The 21,267-nt window shown below is 51.2% G+C and overlaps 1 protein-coding gene across 1 annotated transcript; it reads left to right on the top strand.

Annotated features, from left to right (window-relative positions):
• The first annotated feature begins 5,799 nt into the window (after positions 1-5,799).
• Positions 5,800-16,974, top strand: Batf3 (basic leucine zipper ATF-like transcription factor 3). Its single transcript, XM_023710381.1, has 3 exons — positions 5,800-5,979; positions 8,674-8,778; positions 16,515-16,974. The coding sequence occupies exons 1-3, from the start codon at positions 5,896-5,898 to the stop codon at positions 16,698-16,700; spliced, it is 375 nt and encodes a 124-aa protein (XP_023566149.1). The 5' UTR covers positions 5,800-5,895; the 3' UTR covers positions 16,701-16,974.
• The last annotated feature ends 4,293 nt before the right edge of the window (positions 16,975-21,267 follow it).

Below are 21,267 nucleotides of genomic sequence, written 5' to 3'. Positions count from 1 at the left end.
AGTGAGTTTCCATGTCTTCTCCACCACCTTAGACCTGCCTCACCACATGATTTTCCTCTATAAAAGTCCCTGGAAGAGACAACTTCTGGGGGAACAACCCGCTCAGGCACCCCCCCTCCTGTCCCTCTCTTGGACAGGACCTTGCTTTCCCTTAATAAATATATTCTGCTCATAACCTCCATTTGTTCCTAAAATTCATTCTTCAGTTTTAGAGAACACGAACTCGTCCAGGTCAGGTAAGGAGATGATCTTCCCTATGCCGTTTGGAGGTCCTCTGTATCATTAGGAGGTCACCCACCCGAGATCAGTGTTTCTCCCTGTATCACTACCAGATGGGAGGGACTGGTGGGCAATGAGGGACAGGGGACAGTGGTCTTAGCCATTTTTGTTTTTTATCTCATCCCATATCTCATCCCTGCTTTAGGTTTCTCCACGGAGCATCTATCTGATGAGCTAGCACACAGTATCCTGCCTCCTGCCTCTGCACCCGAGCTGCTGCAGCCCCTTCTTCCTTGCCTACATCCTGGCTCCTGTGGGGACTTTCCATTCCTGGCCAGCTGCCAGAAGCTCCTAAGGTCACCTTCTGGGAAGAGCAGCCAGAGTGCCCTTACACAGATGTCAGTTGCAAGGAAAGAGAAGAATGAAGTAAGCTAGTGGTAAGATCTTCCAGCATTTGGCGAGTTGTTTTGGTAAAAAAACTATCTTCTTAAGAAGTGAATCACCAGAAGATTTAGTCACCAAGCTATAAACCCCTGCATGCCTTCTTGAACCAGGATCAGTGGTATTCATAGGAAGTGACCAAATCTTGTCATCTCTCTTCCCAGTTCAAGGGGGCAGGGGGAAATGCGACTAAAAAGACAAGACAGGAAGGAAAGGGAGACATTGAAATGCTGGTGCTGATCTTTTCTTCATTTTTATTTTATTTTTTCTCCTTCTGACTCAAGGAGAATAAAAAGAACCTGAAAACACTACACAAAGAAAGGAACCTGGTGGTTAGTGGCTCATCCCTCTTGGTCAGAGAAGTGCTGGCACTGGTGTGGTCAGTGAGTTTTAATAGCAATCTATACAAATATCTTACGTAGAAATATGAAATGTTGGAGGATGCTAATATCAAATAGCTTTGCAAAATGTTTAAAAAGATAGCCAAAAGAAATTATCATTCCATCATCACTAAAGAAAAGCTACCACTTTGGTGTTTTTTTTCTTTCTCCCTCTCTCTGTCTCTGTCTCTCTCTCATTTTTGGTACAGGGTCTCACTACACAGCTCAGACTTGTAGTGATCCTCCTGTGTTAGCCACCCCAAGGCTGGGATTACAGGTGTGCATCACCACACCCAGTCTCTGTGGCTGGCTCAGTGTGCCCAGGGGCAGTGTGAGTGTGGTAGGTGGTGTTGGGGATTGAACCCTGGTCCCTGTGCTTGCCTAAACAGGCGCTTAGTTACTTTGGTGTTTTCTTCCAATTTTTTTCATATGCATGGATTTTATGTGCATGTACTTGTATATCCTCCTTTTTCCTCATTTGCCTCCTATCAAATAAGTCTTCCATGTGAACAAGCTGTCTGGTGCTTATAATTTTAGGGATGTATGATTTATTCTATGGCAATGACGTTTGCTAAGCCATTCAAGTATAATGGGACAAAAATGTTGCTTGTATTTTTTTTACTCTTAAAATGTTATGAGCTTTTACTCATTGGTTGACCATAGTTTTGTCCCACCTTATGGCCACCTAAGCAAGTTCCCATTTTCTCCACCTTAACCCCACATGGTTTTATACTATAAAAGTCCCTGGAAGAGACAATTTCCCCAGGGGACTACCTCCTCGAGCCCCCTTCCTGTCCCTCTCTCAGACAGGAGCTTTCTTTCCCCTCAATAAATATATTATGCTCATAAAAAAATGTTATGAGCTTTAGTGAATATAGTATTTTTCTCTGAATATATTCAGGGATCCTCCTGGAATGACTTTCTTCTACAAGTGGGAAAGCTGAGTCAGAAGTGATGATTTTTTTTTTTTTTGAGGTTAAAAACAGAATATTTATGAAGGGAAGAAAGCTTGTGTTCGAGAGAGGGACAGAAAGGGGACCCAAGTGGGTTGCTCCAGAAATGATGAATCTTTTATGATTCTAGAAAGTTGCAATAGAATCATTTCCCAATATATCTATACCAGTTTACAATTATGTCAATGAATATTTACAACTTTCCAATACTTTTTTTTTTTTTTTTTGCGGAACCAGGGATTGAACTCAGGCCCTTGCACTTGCCAGGGAAGCCCTTATTCCACTGAACCATCTCCCCAGCCCCAAAGAACTGAGCTAAGGGGCAGGCCCCCCTTTCCAATAAATATTAAATGACCTTTTGCTCATTTAATATTTAAAAAGATTTTTGGCTTGTGTGCTCGTTTGGTGTGGACCTGGTACCTCTTTTGTGAAGCAGCAGCTAAGAAGACTCAGGCATTTGCTATGGCCGACAAAAAGCACAAGGAAGGAGTCAAGACTGAGAACAACAATCACATTAATTAGAAGGTGGCAGGGCAGGATGGTTCTGTGGCGCAGTTTAAGATTAAGAGGCATTGGGCCGGGCAGATGGCTTAATGAAATAAGCGCTTCCCTGGCAAGCGCAAGGGTGTGAGTTCAGTCCCTGGTTCCACAAAAAAAAAATACATAAAAATAAAAAAAAATTAAAAAAAGATTAAGAGGCATACACCACTTAGTAAACTAATGAAAGCCTATTGTGAACGACAGGGTTTGTCAGTGAGGCAGGATTTGATGGACAGCCAATCTATGAAACACACACACCTGCACAGTTGGCAATGGAGGATGAAGATACAATTGATGTGTTCCAGCAGCACACAGGAGGTGTCTACTAAACACACACACCTGCACAGTTGGCAATGGAGGATGAAGATACAATTGATGTGTTCCAGCAGCACACAGGAGGTGTCTACTAAAAAGGGTAGACAAAAGGCTTGCCCTGTTTAGGCAAGCACAGGGACCAGGGTTCTGCAACTACTCCAGAACTCTGTTCTTGCAGACCAAGAATACATTCTCAATGAGAAAACTGCAATTTGGTTCCACCACATCCTGACTACTACAATATAGTTTTCTCTATTCTTTCCTTTACCCCTTCCCCATTCCTTCATTGTACATAAAGTATCTGGTGTATGTGCACAAGCATATTGCTTTTTTTTTTTTTTTTTTTACTAAATAGCCAACAGTATGTTTTGATTGACATCAAATGGAGATGAGATGGGGAATTACTGGTTCTGTGAAAATAATCCCCTTTCTCCATCAGTGGCAAGCTCATCAGCTCTTATCTTTATATTCCAGTAGGTTATTTTGCTCTTACTGTTTTAACAGAAAAGACAGCAACATAAAATTCCTTGGGGCTGGGGAGATAGCTCAGTGGAATAAAAGCACAAGGGCCTGAGTTCAATCCCCGGTTCCACCAAAAAACAAACAAAAGAAAAAAACCATAAAATTCCTTGCCTACTATGTTTGATTGGAGAATTTTAATGTTTTTCATTTATCATTGTAAAACCAAGGACAATTTTATAACTTTTTTGTAAGTAGCTGTTACATGTAGGGCAATCTGTCTTTAAGTAGGAGTAAGTTACTCTTTAAAAAAGAAGAATCCTAGGGGGCCTGGCCCTAGCTCAAGCCTTTAAGTGGCTGCTTCCACAAAGCTCTCAGCCTCAGGTTGCTGGAGTTCGAACCTCACACCTCTCCCGCTGGCCAAAAGTGCCCTGAAGGCATTCGAGGAACAAAAAAAAAAAGAAGAATCCTAGATAGTTTTCCCTTTAAGTGTCTTGTTGTTTAAATAAACTTCTTGTTTTAAAAAAAAATATTATTTTACTGTGTCTATTTTACTTTTTCCTTGTCACGTCTGCATTTTGGTGGAGCTGTCTCCACATTTTCTTATTCTTTTTCATGGGCTATATATAACAGATTTCAACCTTTTCACATAGACTCTGTATTTTCCTAATCGGTTTTAAATTTCTGGCCATTCTGAACAGTTTAGCACCATATACACTTATGTCCTTCAGATATTATCAATGTCATTTCTCCTAACATGTGTAATCTTAGCAAATTCTGTCCTTGACTAGGGCTTTAGCAAGGACTTGATTCTATTTGCTCCCTGACTTTTTTGTATCTATTTAATTCATTTGTTTTGACGTAGACGTAGATCAAATTGACTTCTTCCCTAAAAGCTAACTAGTTAATAACCCTCTTCTTTTAAATATATTGGAAGAAACCCATGAAGGACATTAGCTGACTACGTCTGCGGAGACAGACAGAACTGGGGACAGGGCCGGGGAGATGGCTCGGTAGAATAAGCACTTCCCTGGCAAGCGCAAGGGCCTGAGTTTGATTCCCGGTTCCGCCAAAAAAAAGAAAAGAAAAAAAGAAACGGACTGTTCCGGGGACGAGCACACAGTGTGGCTGGGGGAACAGAAGTGTCCATAGTCAGAACGAAGCCCGAATGCGCTTAAACGCCCAGTGGTGACAGAGGTTTTCTTATTTTGAGTTTTTGATTTTTTTTAATGTGAAGGTTTCCGCCTGAGAGACTGAAGCGAACCCGAGTGCTGGGGCTCCGCGTGGACCGCATCGGAGCGACAGGAGCAACCCAGAGGACCTCGGGTTGCGCCGACCGGGAAACGGGAGGGAGATGACGGAAAGGCTGGACCCAGGCAGGCGGCCGCGCTGTCCCCAGGGCGCATACACGGTGGCCGCGTAACCTTGTCCTCTCGCGAGCGCACAGGGGGCGGACGACCCCCTCCCCGCGCACACACACACACACACACACACTCCCCCGGGGTCGGAGAGCGCGGGCTCCTCTCCCAGCGTCTTCCATCCAGGCGCGCCCGCCGGGGTCCAAGCGCGGGCCCTGCCCCGGCACCGGCCCACCCCGCCACCGCAGGCTGCAGGGCGCTCACCGCCCTATTCCCACGCGCCCACCCGGGTCGCGGCTCCTGTTCCTTCCAGAGGCTGACAGCACGCGGGCCACACCCGGACCCGCTAGTTTTTCTTCGCAGGGCTCAGAGATACCTGGCGTATCTGAACCCGAACGCAGGTGATGCGGACGCGCCAGCCCAGGATCCAGCACCCTGCCCAAGGCCTGGACCTCGGAAAGGGGTGTGGTCCGAGCAACTCTGGCAATGCCAGATTCCGCGTCCGTCCCGACTGACGGCCAACGTGGGGTGTCGCTGGCTCTGCCCGGGCCACCTCCCCAGCGCGCCCTCCGCTCAGGATCCCAGGCCCGCGGCGACTGGGAAAAATGCTCGACTCTGCCCTTAGCCAAGCCCGGGGCGCAGGGGTCTCGGAGGATCGGCGCCCGAGGACCGTCGTCTCTGAGAAAGTCCCCGTGGAGGATCGCAGGAAGGCGCCGCGAGGAGACCGGGAGAAGCCACCGACCTCAAGCCACCCTCCAGGGTTGCTCAACCCGAGTTTCCCGAGTGCGGCCGAGGGACCTAGAAGGCCGCGCCCCCCGAACCCAGCGTGGCCTCCCGTGGGTGGGCTTCGCGCTCACGCCTGGGTTCCGGAGCCACCACGTGATTTCCACGAAGAGCAGGGCGGCAGCGGAAAGGCGACAGGGCTGGGATGGGGACCCCGAGGCGTAGCGGGAGGGCGGGGAGGGTAGCGAAGGAGGCGGAGGGGGAGCAGCAGGGGGCGGGGCGGGGAGGACCGCGAGCGGGGGCCGGGCGGGGCGGAGCAGGCCCGGGCGGTGACACCCCGGAGCGGGAGCGCGGGAGCGTGGGGGCGGGGCGGGGCAAGCCGACAGGTGCGGGGCGCCAGGATGCCGACTGCGCACCCCTAGGCAGAGCCCGCGTGCAGGGCCGGGGCGGCGGCTGCCGCTGCCTGCGAGGCTGTGCGCGGGCGGGGGCGCCGGAGCAGCGCCCGGGATGTCGCAAGGGCTCCCGGCGGCTGGCGGCGTTAGCGTCCTGCAGAGAGGCGTCGCGGCGCCCGGAAACCCGCCGCAGCCGCAGGTAGAGGGCGCGGGACGCGGGGAGGCTGAGGTGGGTGCGGGGCGGAGCCCGAGAGGGACAGAGGAGACTGGGCGGCCCGCGCCAGACGTGAGACTGGGTCCGCCCGGGTGGGGTGGGGCCCGCACGTGGGGTCCGAGCTGCTCGCGAGCCGCAGGGTTGGTGTGCGCTCTTGCCCCCTCGCTGCTGCTTGGTCAGGAAAGCAAACGCCAACCCCAACGCTGCTACCAACCTTCACCTCACCCGGCCGGTTGTCCACCTTGTCCCCAGCTACGTGCACAGCCTCACCCATGGGAAGGTGAGGCCAGGTCGCCCGCAGAGAGGGCCGTTGGGACACTGCACGCCCAGCCGCTTCGGGACCAGACTGGGTCTTTTCGTTCGTTCGTATGCGCCGCCATTCGGGTCAGGCACCTACTATCGCCTGGTGACGGAAAAAGTCCAGATCTGAACTGGAGTCTTGGCCGTACAGTCTGAGTAACCTTGGTCTATTTGTTTAACTTTTTGGAGCCTCAGTTTCTCCATTTGTAGGATGACTATATGGATGTCTCTGGATTTTTATGAGGACTGAAATAAGGCTCATATGCACACGCTTCAAGACTTCGCTCCCTTGTGTTGCCTTGTGTAAATGTTCCTGTTGACATGGCCCGTGTGATCATAGCTGACATACGTGCAGTTTAGAGTGGCAGTCCCCGAGGGCAGGACGTTCGCAGCTCTTTTGTGCCTTGTGATTCTTTTTAATTGTGGAGTATTAAGAGGCTGATTTGGTGACACATACTATGGGGGATCCAATCAGAAATTGCAGCAGCCACAACAGAAACAGGTAACTGCTGGCAGGCGTGCTGTGCCATTAGGCTAAGCCTTAGGCTGCCAGCACAAAAGTGCTGGGTGCTCCAGGATGATGTCCCCAGGCCCTAGGAAAACATGGCACATGGTAGATGCTCAGTTAATACGCATTGAAAGAGTGGATGAGTCACACATATAAGTGAGGAAATTGAGAAACTAGAGAGGTTAAGCCTTTTTACTCTGAGCCATATCAATCGTAAGAGACAAAACTAGGACCTGTGAGATTCTAAAGCTCCGACCTGTACACCTCATGTCCCCAGTGATGTGTTCATCAAGACTTGTGTCTAAACCTAGACTTTGTCTGCCGCGGACCTGCCTGTCCCTGTTCCTATGTCGTGCTTCCAGGCTGCTGCCCTGGATTAGCTGTGCTATTTCTCCTTTTACACCTGCGTTTCTGCCAAGGCAGGAAGTTCTTACCTGCTTACCATGGGGAAGTGATGGGTGTCTTTCTTATGTGAAGTACAAGACCACATAAAATGGCAACTGAAAGAGTCAGCTTGTGTTATCAATATTTGCTTTCTCTTAATATCTATATTCAACTACCTGGTGTTTGTGTACCACTGGCTTCTTCTTTTCCATATTTGTCTTTTTCATCTTCTTCTTTTCAGTACTACTCCTTAAGAGTAGTATTTCCTGTTCTCCTTTGAGATCTTCTCATGGGGTCTGGAAAACAAATACTGGTGTGTTTTCCATTTTTTCTATAATGATGAAGTTAGTTGCTTATTTTCCCCCCATGGTAAGTACACTTTCCTGCATACCTGTTTCATTTTTACACCTGTAAAATGCAGAATTTGATATATTTGGCAAAGTTTCATTCATAACAGAGTCTTCTTTTTTCTTTCTTTTTCGTTGCTCTACTGAGGATTGAACCCAGGGCCTTCTCTGGGAGCTGTACCCCCAGTGCTTTTTGATTATTTTTTTTAAGACAGGGCTTTCCTGAGTCACTAAGGGGCCCGGTCTGTCCTTGAACTTGTCATCCTCTTGCTTGGGCTTCCTGGAGTGCTGGGATTATGTAGCCTGAGTTTCAGATCACATCATACATTTGCATTTCAGCTTACTCTGTCCCCTGAAATGAGATGTCAATCAAGCAGTCTGTGTGCTGCTTCAGATCACTGTGTTGGTGGGTCACCGTGTGGTTGCCAGTGGCGCTGAACGTGTGATCATGAGTTGCACGCAGATCCTAAAGTCCCTGCTTGTGAACAGGGCTGTCAGGGCCTGCCGCGCACCGCAGGTTCTAAATAGCAAACCCGCCCCGCCCCGCCCCCGCGTTCCCAGCCTCAGAGGAGCGGTGGCAACACCACAGCCCTTCCTGGCACACGCCCTGTGGGGTAGAGGTTTGTGAACGTTGGTGCGGAGACCCAACAGACCTGAGTTCCACTTCCCACTACCCCCGAGGAGCACGGTACCTGGAGCAAGGTCTTCGCCTGGGTTTCTTATTCCTCATGTTTGAATGTTTTATTTGCTTTTTGAGACAGGGTCTCACTGTTTAGCTCAGGCCAGCCATGAGCTTGGGGTTATCCTCCTGCCCCAGTGTCCCGGGTGCTGGGGTATCAGGAATGTTCCACCATGCCCAGCTTACTTCTTAAATGTGTGGTACTGGGGAGGGAACCCAGGGCCTCACTGTTGAGCCACAGGCGCTCCACCACTGAGTCCTACCCCCAGCCCAGTGCTCCCATCACTGGGTCCAGGATGAAGGATATGCAGGTACCCTGAATGAGGGGGCTGCGGTTGGTCCCCTGCCGCTGACTACACACGAGCTACTGGAGGTCAAAGAGCAATGCCCAAGGGAGGAGTGGGCAGGGAAGGATCAGGCACAGGACCTCCAAATTAACATCACCCAATGTCACCCTCCAGAGCCCTGAAGATGATGACAGAAAGGTCCGCAGGAGAGAGAAGAATCGAGTTGCTGCTCAGAGGAGTCGGAAGAAGCAGACCCAAAAGGCTGACAAGCTCCACGAGGTGAGGTTGTGGTTGGGCAGCGCCACGGGAAGGAGCCACCCGGGGTGATGATGTCGCTGTGCTCCCTAGTGGCACCAGTCGTGCACACATCTGATCCTCCGGGTCCTTCCTGCCCGGCAGTCTGAGTCTTTGCTCCCACCTCTTCACTTTGCCCAACCTGTCTTTCATTACAAAGCAGAACAGAACAAAGCACCGTGACTGGATCCTGATCGCCATTCAAAATCCTGTTGTCTTTCTTTTCCATCTCACTTCCTTGCTTCTGAAAAGAGCAGTTCTCACCTGTGTCCTCTGAGCCCTCAGTTCTGAGTCATTCCCCAGTCCTCTGTGCCTTCCTTCCCGGTCCTCAACTTCCACCTAACATGTGTGCACACGGGTATGTGTACATACACCTGCACAACCACACACTCAACACACACACACACACACACACACACACACGTGCTCGCGCACCAAGGAAATTGCTTCCCAGAGCTACCCGTGCCATGCATTCCTTCTCCAGGACCCTCCTTCTGGCCTCATCCTCTTCAGAATTTTTTTTGGTTATGCTGGGGATTGAACCCAGGGCCTTGTGCATGCAAGGCAAGAGCTCCACTACTGAGCCACATGCTCAGCCCCACAATTTTCTAATTCTCAGTTTTGGCCTTGATCAGCATTTCAGACTCTGCCATTTTTAATCTCACCCTGGATGGAAGACTAAATGTTGGGTCTGTTTATCTGTTCTCCTGCGTCAGCTCCCAGCACTGATTCCTGGAAGGAAGGGCCTCCATCCTGGACCCTGTCACTTCACTCTTGGCTTAGGTGTCTCTCCATGGACTGCACCGCATGGATGGCAGAATGCTCTGTGTCCCCAGGCTTTCTCCTCCCACCGTTCTCACTGGAGGTTTCTGGCGCCCACCACGTTTTGTGTTACTTGCAGCAGGAGCCTGGTGTCTGAGTGTGTTCTCTGTGTTATCACTGGCCACTACATTGCTCCGGCTCAGGATTCTCAGGGCTGGGAAATCTTGAGGGCCTGCTGGCTGCATTGTGGTGTGGCCAAGGGCATCCTGTGACCAGGCAGAGCACACAAACCAGAGAGCTTGCTTTTCTAGAGGGCCGCTCCTGTGATAGCCTCGTAATCCCTTCATGGGCTAATCTAGTCACACCGTCACCTCTCAAAGGCCTCATCCCTCAAGAAAGGTGGATTGGGAACTGAGTCCCCAACACCTCTACTTCTGGAGATACATTCAAGCCCTAATGCTGGAGTTTCTCTTCCAAGGTGCCATTTGCCTTGTCCTTTATGTGTCATCCCATGGCCAGGACATGAGAACTGCTCCGTATCAGGAGTTGCTCTGGAAAGCATTCAAGGTTTGTCCAAGGAGTCAGCAGCAGTTCTCCTCTCTGGGGGGTTGTGTGTTAAAGATTTTAGTTCAGCTTTCTCCTGCTTTCGGGCCACAGATTGCTTCAGCAGGGCCAGTGTGGGATGTTGACAGCACAGAGTCTCATTGTCATATGGAGAGAAGAGTGTCTCTAAAGACTCGCTAGCAATTAGGATGAGTTTAGAATGAGCTTAATCCAGGGAGACATGACTAGATCACTGAAACAAACTCACAGCATGGTGCACATGAGGAATATAAATTCCTTCCGCAGACCAGTCATGGAGACATCCTCAGTCTTCAGTAGCTCTGTAATGTTTGCACAGAAGATGCCAGGGCCCTTGGCCTCCTTTCTTCTTCACCTTCTGCTCCTGAGGCCATTGTGGTTCTAGGTGCATGTTTCTAAAGAGCCCCAAAGGGAACTTGCAGCTCACAGTTACACCAGGGCCCTGTATGCAGGCCATGGGTGCTGGCTGGCTGGCCAAGGCCAGACCCCTAGGGAGCTTCTCGTGCTTCATAGCCATCCTGGGTGATGGTGTCTGCAGAGGTGACCAAGTGTCTTGGACAGGATCTTTCATGGAGCAAGGTCAGGTAGACCCATTCTACATTTAGCACGCACTCTTGTGGCAAGGTGTAGCCTTCGGGTCACAGAGAGAAGAGGGAGATCTCAGTCCAGTCCTTGGGAAGCGTAGGGCTTCCTGAGGAAAGTGTCTTGAGTTTTCTGCTGCTGCTGTTCCAGATGTCCATCATCAACAGATTTACTGTCTTGAGTTTGGGTGGGCAGACATCTGGCATGCATCCCCTGGGCTAACATCAGAGTGGGAGCAGAGCTGAGCTCCTGGAGGCTCTGGAGAGGATCTGTTTCCTCACAAGCTCCAGATTCTGGAGGCTTTGGTATTCTTTGGTCTACCGTCACCTTCCAGCTTCCAAACCAGCGAGGCCAGTGGAGTCTTTCTCATCTGTGTTCCTCAGATGGGGACTGGCATGACATCCTGTTTTACTCTCCTGACTCCATAGTCATTTATAAGGTGCCCTGTGACCACGACTGCAAAGTCCCTTTTGTTAGGTAAGACAACGTATTCACAGATGCCAGGTAGTAGCAGTGGGGAGGGGCCACTGTTCTGCCCACCACAGAAGACATTGAATATATTCATGTAACTTTCCTGTGCTGTCCAAAAGGGACATCCAGATGAAGTTCGGTGTTCTCTCACTTCCTGTCATTTTTGGATTTGGTAGCCAAGGGAACCAGGTTCTGGGAATTCAGGTCCACATTTCCTCCCATCCGGTGTCTCTTAGACATGGATTGGAGGGCCTTTCTGTAGGGTCAGGAGCTATTCTAGCCATAGGCTGTGTTCCTGGACAATTACCATGGCTTCCCCTTCCAGAATGGGGAGTATGGCTGTGAGGCCCTTTAGGGAAGGACCCTCCCTTCTCTTTCTCTTGGGAAAGGAGGACTAGTCAGGAACCGCACCAGTGGCAGGTCAGTAGAGCGGCTCCATCTGTATCCCAGCCTCCAGCTGTAGCCTTCACCCCACCTTCTCTTATTGTGCCCAAGGGTCACTGGCCACCACAGATGTGAGGGGTAGGCAGCTGGCATAGGGAAATGGAAATCAGCCCAAACTGTAGAAAGAGACAGATGTCATGCATGGACCAAAAGGTGCCATGTGAACAGTGTCTTCCCTGTCACTAGCCACCTGTTTCCAGAAGGCATTCCAGCTGTGAGGAACATGCTGGAGGTGGGGTGCTTGGTTCAAAAATGGGGTGACGGATGTTCCAGTGGGCTGAATGCATGACATGGATCACGGTAGGAAGCTTCTAGCTGGGTGTGTTGGCGCACACCTGTAGTGAGATTGAGGCAGGAGGGTTGCTGCAAGTTCAAGGCTCTGAGAGTAAGTTTAAGGCTAACCTGAACTACGTGGTGAGACCCTGTCTCAAAAAAAAAAAAAAAAAGTAGAAAACTCCTGGTGACCCCAAAAATTCCTGGACCAGTATAGGATGAGAAAAGTGAGAGCAGGACTCCATGATAGAAACCTCCTCATGCTTAAGTGTCATAGGAAGCGACTGAGAGGCCAGGAGAACAGTCACTAGGTAGCCATGCCTATCTGCCAGTCCCTGGAGGGAGGAGGAGCCCGTTCAGAGGGCTGAAGGGGCTGTCTTCCTCCATCCCTGGCCCTACACAACAGGATGGAATCCCTACATGCCCAAGTAGCTCAAGCTCCTGAATACCACTGAGGGGGTATTTGGAGCAAACCAAGACCCCCCTTTTCTCCTTTGCTCACTTCACTGGTGCTCCCCATTCATCCCCTAGCCCCATCACCTCCAGCACCTTGCAAAGCCTCCTGCAGCTGCCGCTGGGAGTTTCTTGGCAGTTTCATGAGGGAGGGACAGAGCGCAGAGAGCCACAAGACTCAGCCCAGGAGCCGTTCTCCCCTTGGGCCGTGGTTGAGGGCAGGGGGACTGCGGACAAATCAGGCAAATTGTCCCTTCCACGGACTCCACCTCTTACGGGGACTCCAACCTCAGCTCAGCTTTGGACAGCAGGCGCCAGCCGTCCTGCATCTGTGGGCACAGAAGGGAACCGAGTTCTAGCACCAGCATCTCTGGAGCAACTGGAAGGAAGGTGGCCCAGAAGTGGGTCAGGCACCCAGAGATGTCAGTCGGAGAAAGAATTTGAGTCAGAAAAGGAAGGCAGTGAGGCCGTCCTCATGAGCCCCATGTGTCTCAAACTGACAGATGGCTGGGGCAGTGCGGCTGTGGTCGGTGTTGTCACTTTGTTTTTCAGATATTGTGTGTGTACAGACAGTGTTTCATGTCAGTACCACCAGGCTTAGAGGGGCATTGTGACATGGGCTGGTGACACAGTTTTTCTGCCGGGAACTACAGCAGCTGGGGGATGGAGGGGGGATGGGGGTTAGATGACTGCTGAAGTCCTGAGAGCACATGGCCTCCTCCCTCTGGTCCCCACCTCCAGGAAATTCAGGCCCAGAGGCTGCTGACCGAGAGCAAACTTACTGAGTGCTGCAGTTGACTTGGACATCGCGGGTCGGACCCCAAGTCTCTGTGACCTTGGAATTGTCGCTGTCCCTCTCAGAGCTGCCGTACTTGTAAGGAGGAGCTCCGTGTCCTCCTGGTGGCCTTTTCCTGCCTCTCCTTCCTTTCACATCTGAAATGTCACTTCTGGTGACTGCTACCCATTTCAGCTTCTCTAACCAGTCCTCAATCCTGTCCCCTACCCCAGGGGACCTGGGCAGCTTCCTGTTCCTCGGTCAGTCTTGCTCAGTGTGTGAAGATGTCCAAGCCTCAGGACTCTGGGCACCCAGGGCTGGCTGCGGCCTAGTGGGGTGCTGCCCTGCAGGACGCTGAGCAGCCTCCCAGCTGCCATCCCTGGGGTCAGCATCGCCGCTACCCCATCTGCAATAACCGTAACTCTGCCTAGACACCACCACATGGCCCCAAGTATTCTCCACTGGGGACTGCCGAATTTCTCCCATTCAGGACCACTGTCTTAAGCAACCTCGTTTCCAATGTGGGATTGGGACTGGCAGTGATTTTGCCACCTCAGATTTTTAGGCCTATTCTTTGACACTGTGATCAGGCAAATGTTTGGGGGTGGCAGCATTGTGACCCCAAAACCTATCTTGTGGCAGAAGATTCACAAAACTCAGCCAGATTTGAGCTAGATTGAAGTCACATTCGAAGTCACCACAAGTTCAGTGTTCTCTGCTTATTGTTTTATTTCTATTGACTCTAGAACTTTCTTCTCAGGGTGCAATGGGTTTTGTTCCCATTTGGTGACCTTTGACCTCTCCTCCCTCCCCTGCCCACTCTTCTTTTCATTTTTATGGAACTGGTCCTGCCTGAAGATGTTTACAACTTTTCTCCTTATCCCCTCAGCTCAGTGAAAGTCCCAAAGCAGATTTGGGAGTAAAACTTAAATCCCAGCAGAGAAAGTCCCCGTGGAGAGGACAGCTAGATGAGGGGTGGAGTCTTCTCAAGCAGAGCTTAGGGAAAGCAGTGGTGTCCCAGGACAGCAGGAGGCCACGGGGCTCCTGTGGCTCCCGGAGGCAGCGTTCAGAGGCCTTGAGTGTCTTGCCATCGCTGGCAAACACGGCCAGGCAGTTAGGACCACTTGTCCTAGGAAAAGCTTTCTACTCTCTGGGTGCCAGGTAAGGTGTTAGCAGGTGGAAACCATTCAGATCCACTTCCCTTGAAGGGGCAGGGCCTTTCTGTTTGCACTGGTGAGGGTGTGTGTGTGTGTGTGTGTGTGTGTGTGTGTGTGTGTATGTCCAAGTATGCGTGCACTTGCCCTTCTAGTCTCTGCTTTGTGCACGCTGTCCGTTAGCCTGGACCTCTGGTCCCACCTCCCTCCCAGACTCTGCTTGGCCCACTGAGGGCTTGCTGCTGGATTCGTATGCTGACTTCCAGTGTAGGGCTGGCGCTGTTCAGGCCAGAGGACGTGATGGGGATGAGGGGTGGGAGGTGAGGAGGAGGACAGAGGCAGCATGGGGCTCAGGCACTAAGGAGGCCAGATGGCCTGGGGAGGCCTGTTGGGAAGGGTGAGACCCGCTGTCCCTGGGAACTTCCTGCCATGGGGGGCAGTGGAGGAAGGGCGGCCCCCACATACAACCTGTCTGCGACTTGGTTCTGAAAGAGTGAAAGTACCCTAGAGGGGCATGGAGGGACATGAGGAGTCACGAGAACATATAAGAGGAGCCTGAAATATACAGTGTTTATTTTTTTTTTAAGAAAGTAATTTTATTTTATTTTTATTTTTTTATAACTTTATTTATTTATTTAGTGTGTGTGTGGCCAGTTCAGCCCACCGGGGGCGGGGCTGGCTGGCATGTGGTGCTGGGGATTGAACCACGGTCTCTGCTTTTGCTTAGCTTAGCTTGTTCTAAGGAGGTGCTTTAGACCACTGAGCCATCTCACCAGCCTCTACAGTGTTTAAATTTTAGAATTTTTTCTTTTTTCTTTTTTTTTTCATTTATGTATTTGGTACAGGGTCTCACTACGCAGCTTGGACTCATAGTGATCCTCCTGTTTTCAGCCTCCCAGCTCTGGGATTACAGGCATGTGCCACCATGCCCACGCCCTTGCCTGGACTGGTTCGCTGGCTCCATGAACCCTAGGGGCAGGGCTGGCTTGGTATGGGATGGGGGATCAATCCCTGGTCCCTGTGCTTGCCAAAGCAGGCGCTTAATCTGCTGAGCTTTCTTGCCAGCCCTAGATTTTAAAATATTTCTTTCAATGCAAGACACATTGCTTTTTAAGCCTCCTCCCAATGCCCAGCCCCCTTGCTCCAGATACACCCCCTCCTCCTTGCCGCTTTCTTGAAGCAGTGCTACAAGTCCTTTTTCTTGAGTGTCTGCATGAGGTAAGAGCAGAGTGTAGTAAACGCTGCTGCCGAGCGCAGTCCAGCGGAAAGGCAGGCTCGTGAAAGCGTCACCCACTGTCCGCGTGCGCCTTACTCACGAGATCTGGCACTGTGTGACTCCCGGCTCTTCCCCACAGTCAAGGTAAAGGCAGACACATTGGAATCATTTCAGGTGGGGTGGGTAGCTAGACATTCACAAAAGAGGACTTACGGAGCTGCTTCAGAAAGTGGCAAGAATGATGGGATGGGCGTGCTCAGAGCAAGGGGCAAGCTTTGCAGGGGATTCTTGGCAGTGCGTCTCTTACTGTAATAATTTTTTAAACATTCACGGTGCTTTTGATCACACTTTGTCGATGCTGGCTTTCAAACAGAGCAGCTCAGAAAGATAAAGACTGACCTTTGGAGGAGTCAGGACCGCGCCCTGATGGATGCATGAACTAGAATTACATTAGAAAGGTTCTACGTTTTGTAATTTGGGCAAAAGTCACTCTGGACACACACACACACACACACACACACACACACACACACACACACTTTTGAGCCTGGTTCCTGATCTAGTGGAAGAAGCTTATCAGTCAGTGCTGGGCCAAAGGCAAGTCGTGTTTTCATGCATTTATTTGTGCAGTCAACAAACATTCATCATAGAGTGGTGAATTTGCAGCCATGAGCGTGGCAGGCCTCTAGAAAAACAGAACAGCAGTTGGGTTTGGGGGAGGGACTGGTGCAGAGGGGACTTTCTGGGGTGAAGGCAGTATGCCTAGCTATCAGCACAGGTATCCACATCCGTTGACACTCACTGAATGGGACACTTAAAATAGATGCATTTTATGTAAATGATGCTTCTGTATACAAAAAAAAAAAAAAAAGAGTGCAGCCCTGCCCTGTTGTGTGCTCATCTTCCCTGGAGGAGAGGGACCTGAAGCAGTGGTACGAGTGGTGTGCTGAGCCTCTGGTGGCAGGCTGGGCAGTGGCTCCAAAACTGCCGTTCTTGTCCCCCCCCCCAGGAGTATGAGTCCCTGGAGCAGGAGAACGCTATGCTGCGCAGGGAGATCGCCAAGCTGAACGAGGAGCTGCAGCAGCTGAGCCTGGCACTGAAGGAGCACGAGAAGATGTGCCCGCTGCTGCTCTGCCCCGTGAACTTTGTGCCAGGGCTGCGGCCTGACCCGGTGGCCAGCTGCCTGCCGCGATGATCCCAGAGGACTCCTCTCTCTATCTTCACAGTGAGCCAGGGTCCGGCATCTCAGGGCAGGCGCCTGGGCCCTGCCACCTCCTTCCGGGAGCTCGGGCCTGTGCAGCCCGACTCAACACTGGTATCAGTGCTGGAAGCACACCTACCCTCAGGGACCTGGGCTGTGGAGCCAGCAGGCAGCTGCAACCTCAGAAGTCACATCTGTCTGCTAGTTTGGCAACCAGCAGATCCTGCGGTTCTGCAGGATCTTGTCCTACAGGTTTTGGGTAATAAAAATGGCCATTGTCTTGCCTTTCTCAAGTTCTTGGGATTTAAGGACACATGGTGGCTCCTCTTCCTGGGAAGGAACACCTACTCCTCCTTGGGTCCCTGCTGTGTGTCACCCCCTGCCACATCCATGGTTGGCTACTATGGCTTCAGGCTCCTGTGATTCTGTCAGGGCAGGAAGGGCCCAGCCAGACCCAGCTCACGACTGGCCAAGCTTTGGGTGGCCTGCAGCTGCTTGGCCATACCTCATGCTGACCATCATGAGAGTCTCTTCCAGGTTGGCCCTCCCCCTGCTCTGTGCAGGCCCAGACCACCCTTCCACTCTGTAAAGAGGACAGCAGGGGACAGATGTACTTTATGTTAGAGGAAGGAGAACTTGCTCCCCTTATTTAAATACTAATGTTTGGAAACATGAGACAAGGAGGAATGTTCTTATCTAAATCCATTCTCTCAGATGAGGTAGAACCACACACTAGAGCTGGGCCACTTGCCAGGGTGTCCCCATCCTCCTCCTAAAGCTGTCTATCCCTGGATCTACACGGGGTGGTAGAGGGCAGCGCTATCCTGTCATAAAGGGAACAAGAAGTGGGAACAGAAACGAGGTGTTTTGTAAATAGAGATGGTTAAGAAGAGATGACAGCCCTCCACTTACTGGCTTGGAGGTGTGAGTGCTAGCTGCTCCCCACAGGCCTTCTTTGACTGTCAGGCTTCCCCTTCCCCTTGGAGGTCAGCTCCAGCTCTCACAGGCTGAAGGCTGTGAGACTCACACTCCCAGCACAGGAAGGCATGAGTTGCACAGGACAAAGGCTTGCAGGGAGCCTCAGTCGCTGCTTCCCACGTGGCTGCTTCAGGACTCTGCTGACAGTTACTGAGCGTATCCCCGCACTTTGCAGATGAAGGCAAGGGACCTGCTCAAGGTCACTGCAGACCCCAGCTGGTCTAATTTTGAATCAGGCAGAAGTCACGAAACACAGAGATGCATGCGTCTGGGCAGGGTTCTGCTCAGCAGAAGTCTAGCTGCAGAGTGTGCTTTGCCCAGCATGAGGCTAGTCAGATGCACCTGGGAGAAAGAGCTCAGAGGTGCTGGGGCCTGTGTGGTCGTGATGCGCAGTGAGGCCTTGTGTGTGCAAGTGTTAGGCTGCTGCTCTTTCTGCTCCGGCACTTGCTGGCCACACAGGAGACTCTGGCTCTTAGCTCCATCCTTCAGATGGTTCATAGACCTCTCTAGCCCACCTGACTTCTAAATTCCAGCTGTCTGGCCTTGCTGCTGTCCTCTGATCCTACTGTCACTGCTGTTCTGCTGCGCCACTCCTGCCACACTGCACAGCCAACCCCAGATCCCCACCTGCTGGCCCTGTGGGTCTGATTTTCCTTCATCCCTGACCAGCTTCACTCCCCTGGCTCCACATCATCATCCTGCGGCCAACTTCTTCTCTTTGCTCCATGCCATCGAGGCCTTGGAGCCTCTCCAGGTCCTCTAGCTTGGCGGGCGAGGGAGGAAAGTTCAGAGCATGCAGGAGTGATGGCTATGCCCTGGTGGTGACAGAACCCCACCCCCAGGCCACTGGCCAGAACTTAGGCTTCCACCTTCGTCCCTGGGACAGGGACTGGGTTTGGTGACTGGCAGTCTGGCCTAAGATCGAGGCTTCACTCCCGCCCTTTCTGGGAACAGACCACTTGGAGGTTGCCAGTAATCTGCTCAATCTAATGGGCACATCTTGGGCTTATCTCCTAACAGCCTAAGGCACTGGCTTGGATGGGTCTTGTCTACCTCCTGTGTCTTGGCAGCACAAAGGGGACCTCTCCTTGCAGCCTCAGTCGCCATCCCTACCTGGTACTCACTTCTCCATACACACACACACACACACACACGCACGCACACGCGCACACACACACACACAGAGCCAGGGCCCAGTTCTCCCTCCTGAGGCCAGCCCTGTAAGTCCAGGAGTCTCTTGGAGAGGCTCTCGCAGTGTATCTGCTCAGCGAGTTCAGTGCTCTGCTCCTGACCTCATTGTCTTACCTTGAACCATGTGTCTGTTCCTCCCTATTTAATACAGGGTGCATCACTCAGCTGGTCAGAGGCCTACTTACTCCTCACGGATAATCTACAAGCCCTGTCTGCTAGCTCCTCAGTATTCCTCAGGTCTGCTCAGTCGGCTCTGATATGGGAAGTGCTTTATCTGTTATCAAGACCTTTATTCAAAGCAAAGCTTGATAGCACACACCCCAAAGCCCAACTACTCTGGAAGCAGAGGATAGAGTCTTGCCATTTTGAGCCCAGCCTGGGCAATTGATTGAAACCTTAATGTTTTAAAGACGGGCTGAGGATGCACCTTGGTAGAGTGCTTGCCTAACATAGTTCTGTCTCCAGAGCCAAACCTATTCAAATTAGCTGGCTGTTGTGCTTTCATTTAACTTGAGCCTGAGCTTCAGCAAATCCATCCACTTCTGACAGAAAGCAGTACATGGGAGGTAGAGAACGCAAACTGAGGTAGCCCCGGATGCGTGTGTGTGTGTGTGTGTGTGTGTGTGTGTGTCAAGGGCCCTTCAAGGTCCCTGGGGATGGGACAGGAGTTCTGAAAAACAGATGCTCACTGAGGTGCCTCTACTCTGAAAAGGTAAAAAGTCTATACAACCCCCAGAGACAATTATATTTTGCCAGAAGGGACAAAGGACGCAAAGTCACTGAGGGCTGAGGGTTGGATTTGCCTGGCTTTGAGTCACAGCTGCTTGCCAGGCTTTTGGCTGAAGCCTCAGAGTGTCTGTCTGCCTGCCTGTCTGTCTCCTGGTCAGGGGGAGGGGCCCACTGTAAAAGGTCCCTTAACATAGAAAGTGTCAGGGCAGGAGGAAGCCCTCCTCTCTCACCCACAGCTCTGCACCACTTCCTGTCCGCAATCTGCCCTGTATTGCACCAGCCCAGCCTTGAAGCTTGGAGTTTCCCCTGCGCTGAATCAGGCCCTTGGTTCAGAAGGGTGACTATAATGGACAGGAAAGCGAGAGATCCAAAAGCCCCTCGCTTACCCGGCAGTGCTAGGGTCTCTGAAACCCTGGGAGGATTTACTGACAGCAGGCTGTGGGCTTTGCCCCAGAAAGAGCTAGAAGCAAAGGGGCGGCCCCACCTCTCCCTAAGGTGCCTTCCCACCCAACAGCACGTACCCAGGAAGTCCCACAGGGTTGTTGCGTCCACAGGAAGAGAGGCCTTCAGAGCCACACAGCAAAAAGAAAGGCCGGATGGAGGGGGGGGCAGGGACCGGAGGAAGGTCTCGAGGACCCCTGCCCTTCGAGCCTGCACCGGTCCTTCTGCTGGGGAGGCTGTGCTGACTGACAGAGCCTCTGGCCTTGGACGCTCTCCAATGCTACAAGTACGATGTGAGCAACAAATGCCGCGAACATTAAAGATTTTAAAAGTATTGCAATAAGAGACACATCGCTATGAATCCCCCTCAAAATATTCCCCCTGCGTCACATACACTTGTCCCATCATTCTTGCAACTTTCTGAAGCAGTTTTGGAAGTTTTCTTTCATGACTATCTTTAGCTGTGCTGTTGTCATGGCTGCCTTGATACCCTGAATTGATCCAAAAGCTTTTATAACAATTTCTGTCAAGATGTGCCTTCCTTCGCCAGATCTGACACCATGTGACTTCTGGCTTTTCCTCAAAGTTAAAATGATCAAAGGTAAACTTTTTTGATTGATTCCAGACATCACGGCAGCCACAACAGTGCACCGAAGGATACTTAGGAAAATGGACTTTGAGGACGGCTTCAGAAAGCAGCAAGAGCAATGGGATAGGTGTGTTTGAAGTGTGGGGGAGTATTTTGAAAGGAATTAATGACGGTACTCCTGGTACTGAATTAATGACGGTATTCCTGGTACTGTAACATATATATATATATATATATATATATATATATGTAATATATTTTTAAAAATTTCAACATTCACTATGTAGGCTGAAGGGGATTGGCCAAAGCCAGAATTCTGGAAACATCCCCATGCTAGGGGACATGGGTACTTTTCTGGATGGCTCATCTGGAAATTGACCACTTTGATAAAATTGTCTCTATCTAATGAATCCAAGGAAATCAGTGTGGCTATCACTACCACTGGGGGCATTAGCCCCTTTACCATGACCAGAAGTCTGGACTTGGTGGGTGGCAGGCAGTGCACTTGGTGTGACAGCCGGGCTGTGTTCTCTGCCCCTGGAAACAGCTCACCTGCACTTTTGAGTGTTCCAGCAAGACCCTTTCTACTGCAATATTCTTAAGAAGACCAGAAATGTCACCACAGATCAAACC

The sequence above is a fragment of the Octodon degus genome, unplaced genomic scaffold, assembly GCF_000260255.1.
Source record: "Octodon degus isolate 3935 unplaced genomic scaffold, OctDeg1.0 scaffold00017, whole genome shotgun sequence".
NCBI classification, from domain to species: Eukaryota; Metazoa; Chordata; class Mammalia; order Rodentia; family Octodontidae; genus Octodon; species Octodon degus.
This window is presented reverse-complemented; position numbering and strand designations above follow the sequence as displayed.

What these genes read in the sequence shown, in the direction of transcription:
- Batf3 (XM_023710381.1), top strand. Translation starts at nt 5,896, where the DNA reads ATGTCGCAAGGGCTCCCGGCGGCTGGCGGCGTTAGCGTCCTGCAGAGA. An exon ending in GAAACCCGCCGCAGCCGCAG is followed by an intron (nt 5,980 to 8,673) that starts GTAGAGGGCGCG and finishes GTCACCCTCCAG; the next exon opens with AGCCCTGAAGATGATGACAG. An exon ending in AGGCTGACAAGCTCCACGAG is followed by an intron (nt 8,779 to 16,514) that starts GTGAGGTTGTGG and finishes CCCCCCCCCCAG; the next exon opens with GAGTATGAGTCCCTGGAGCA.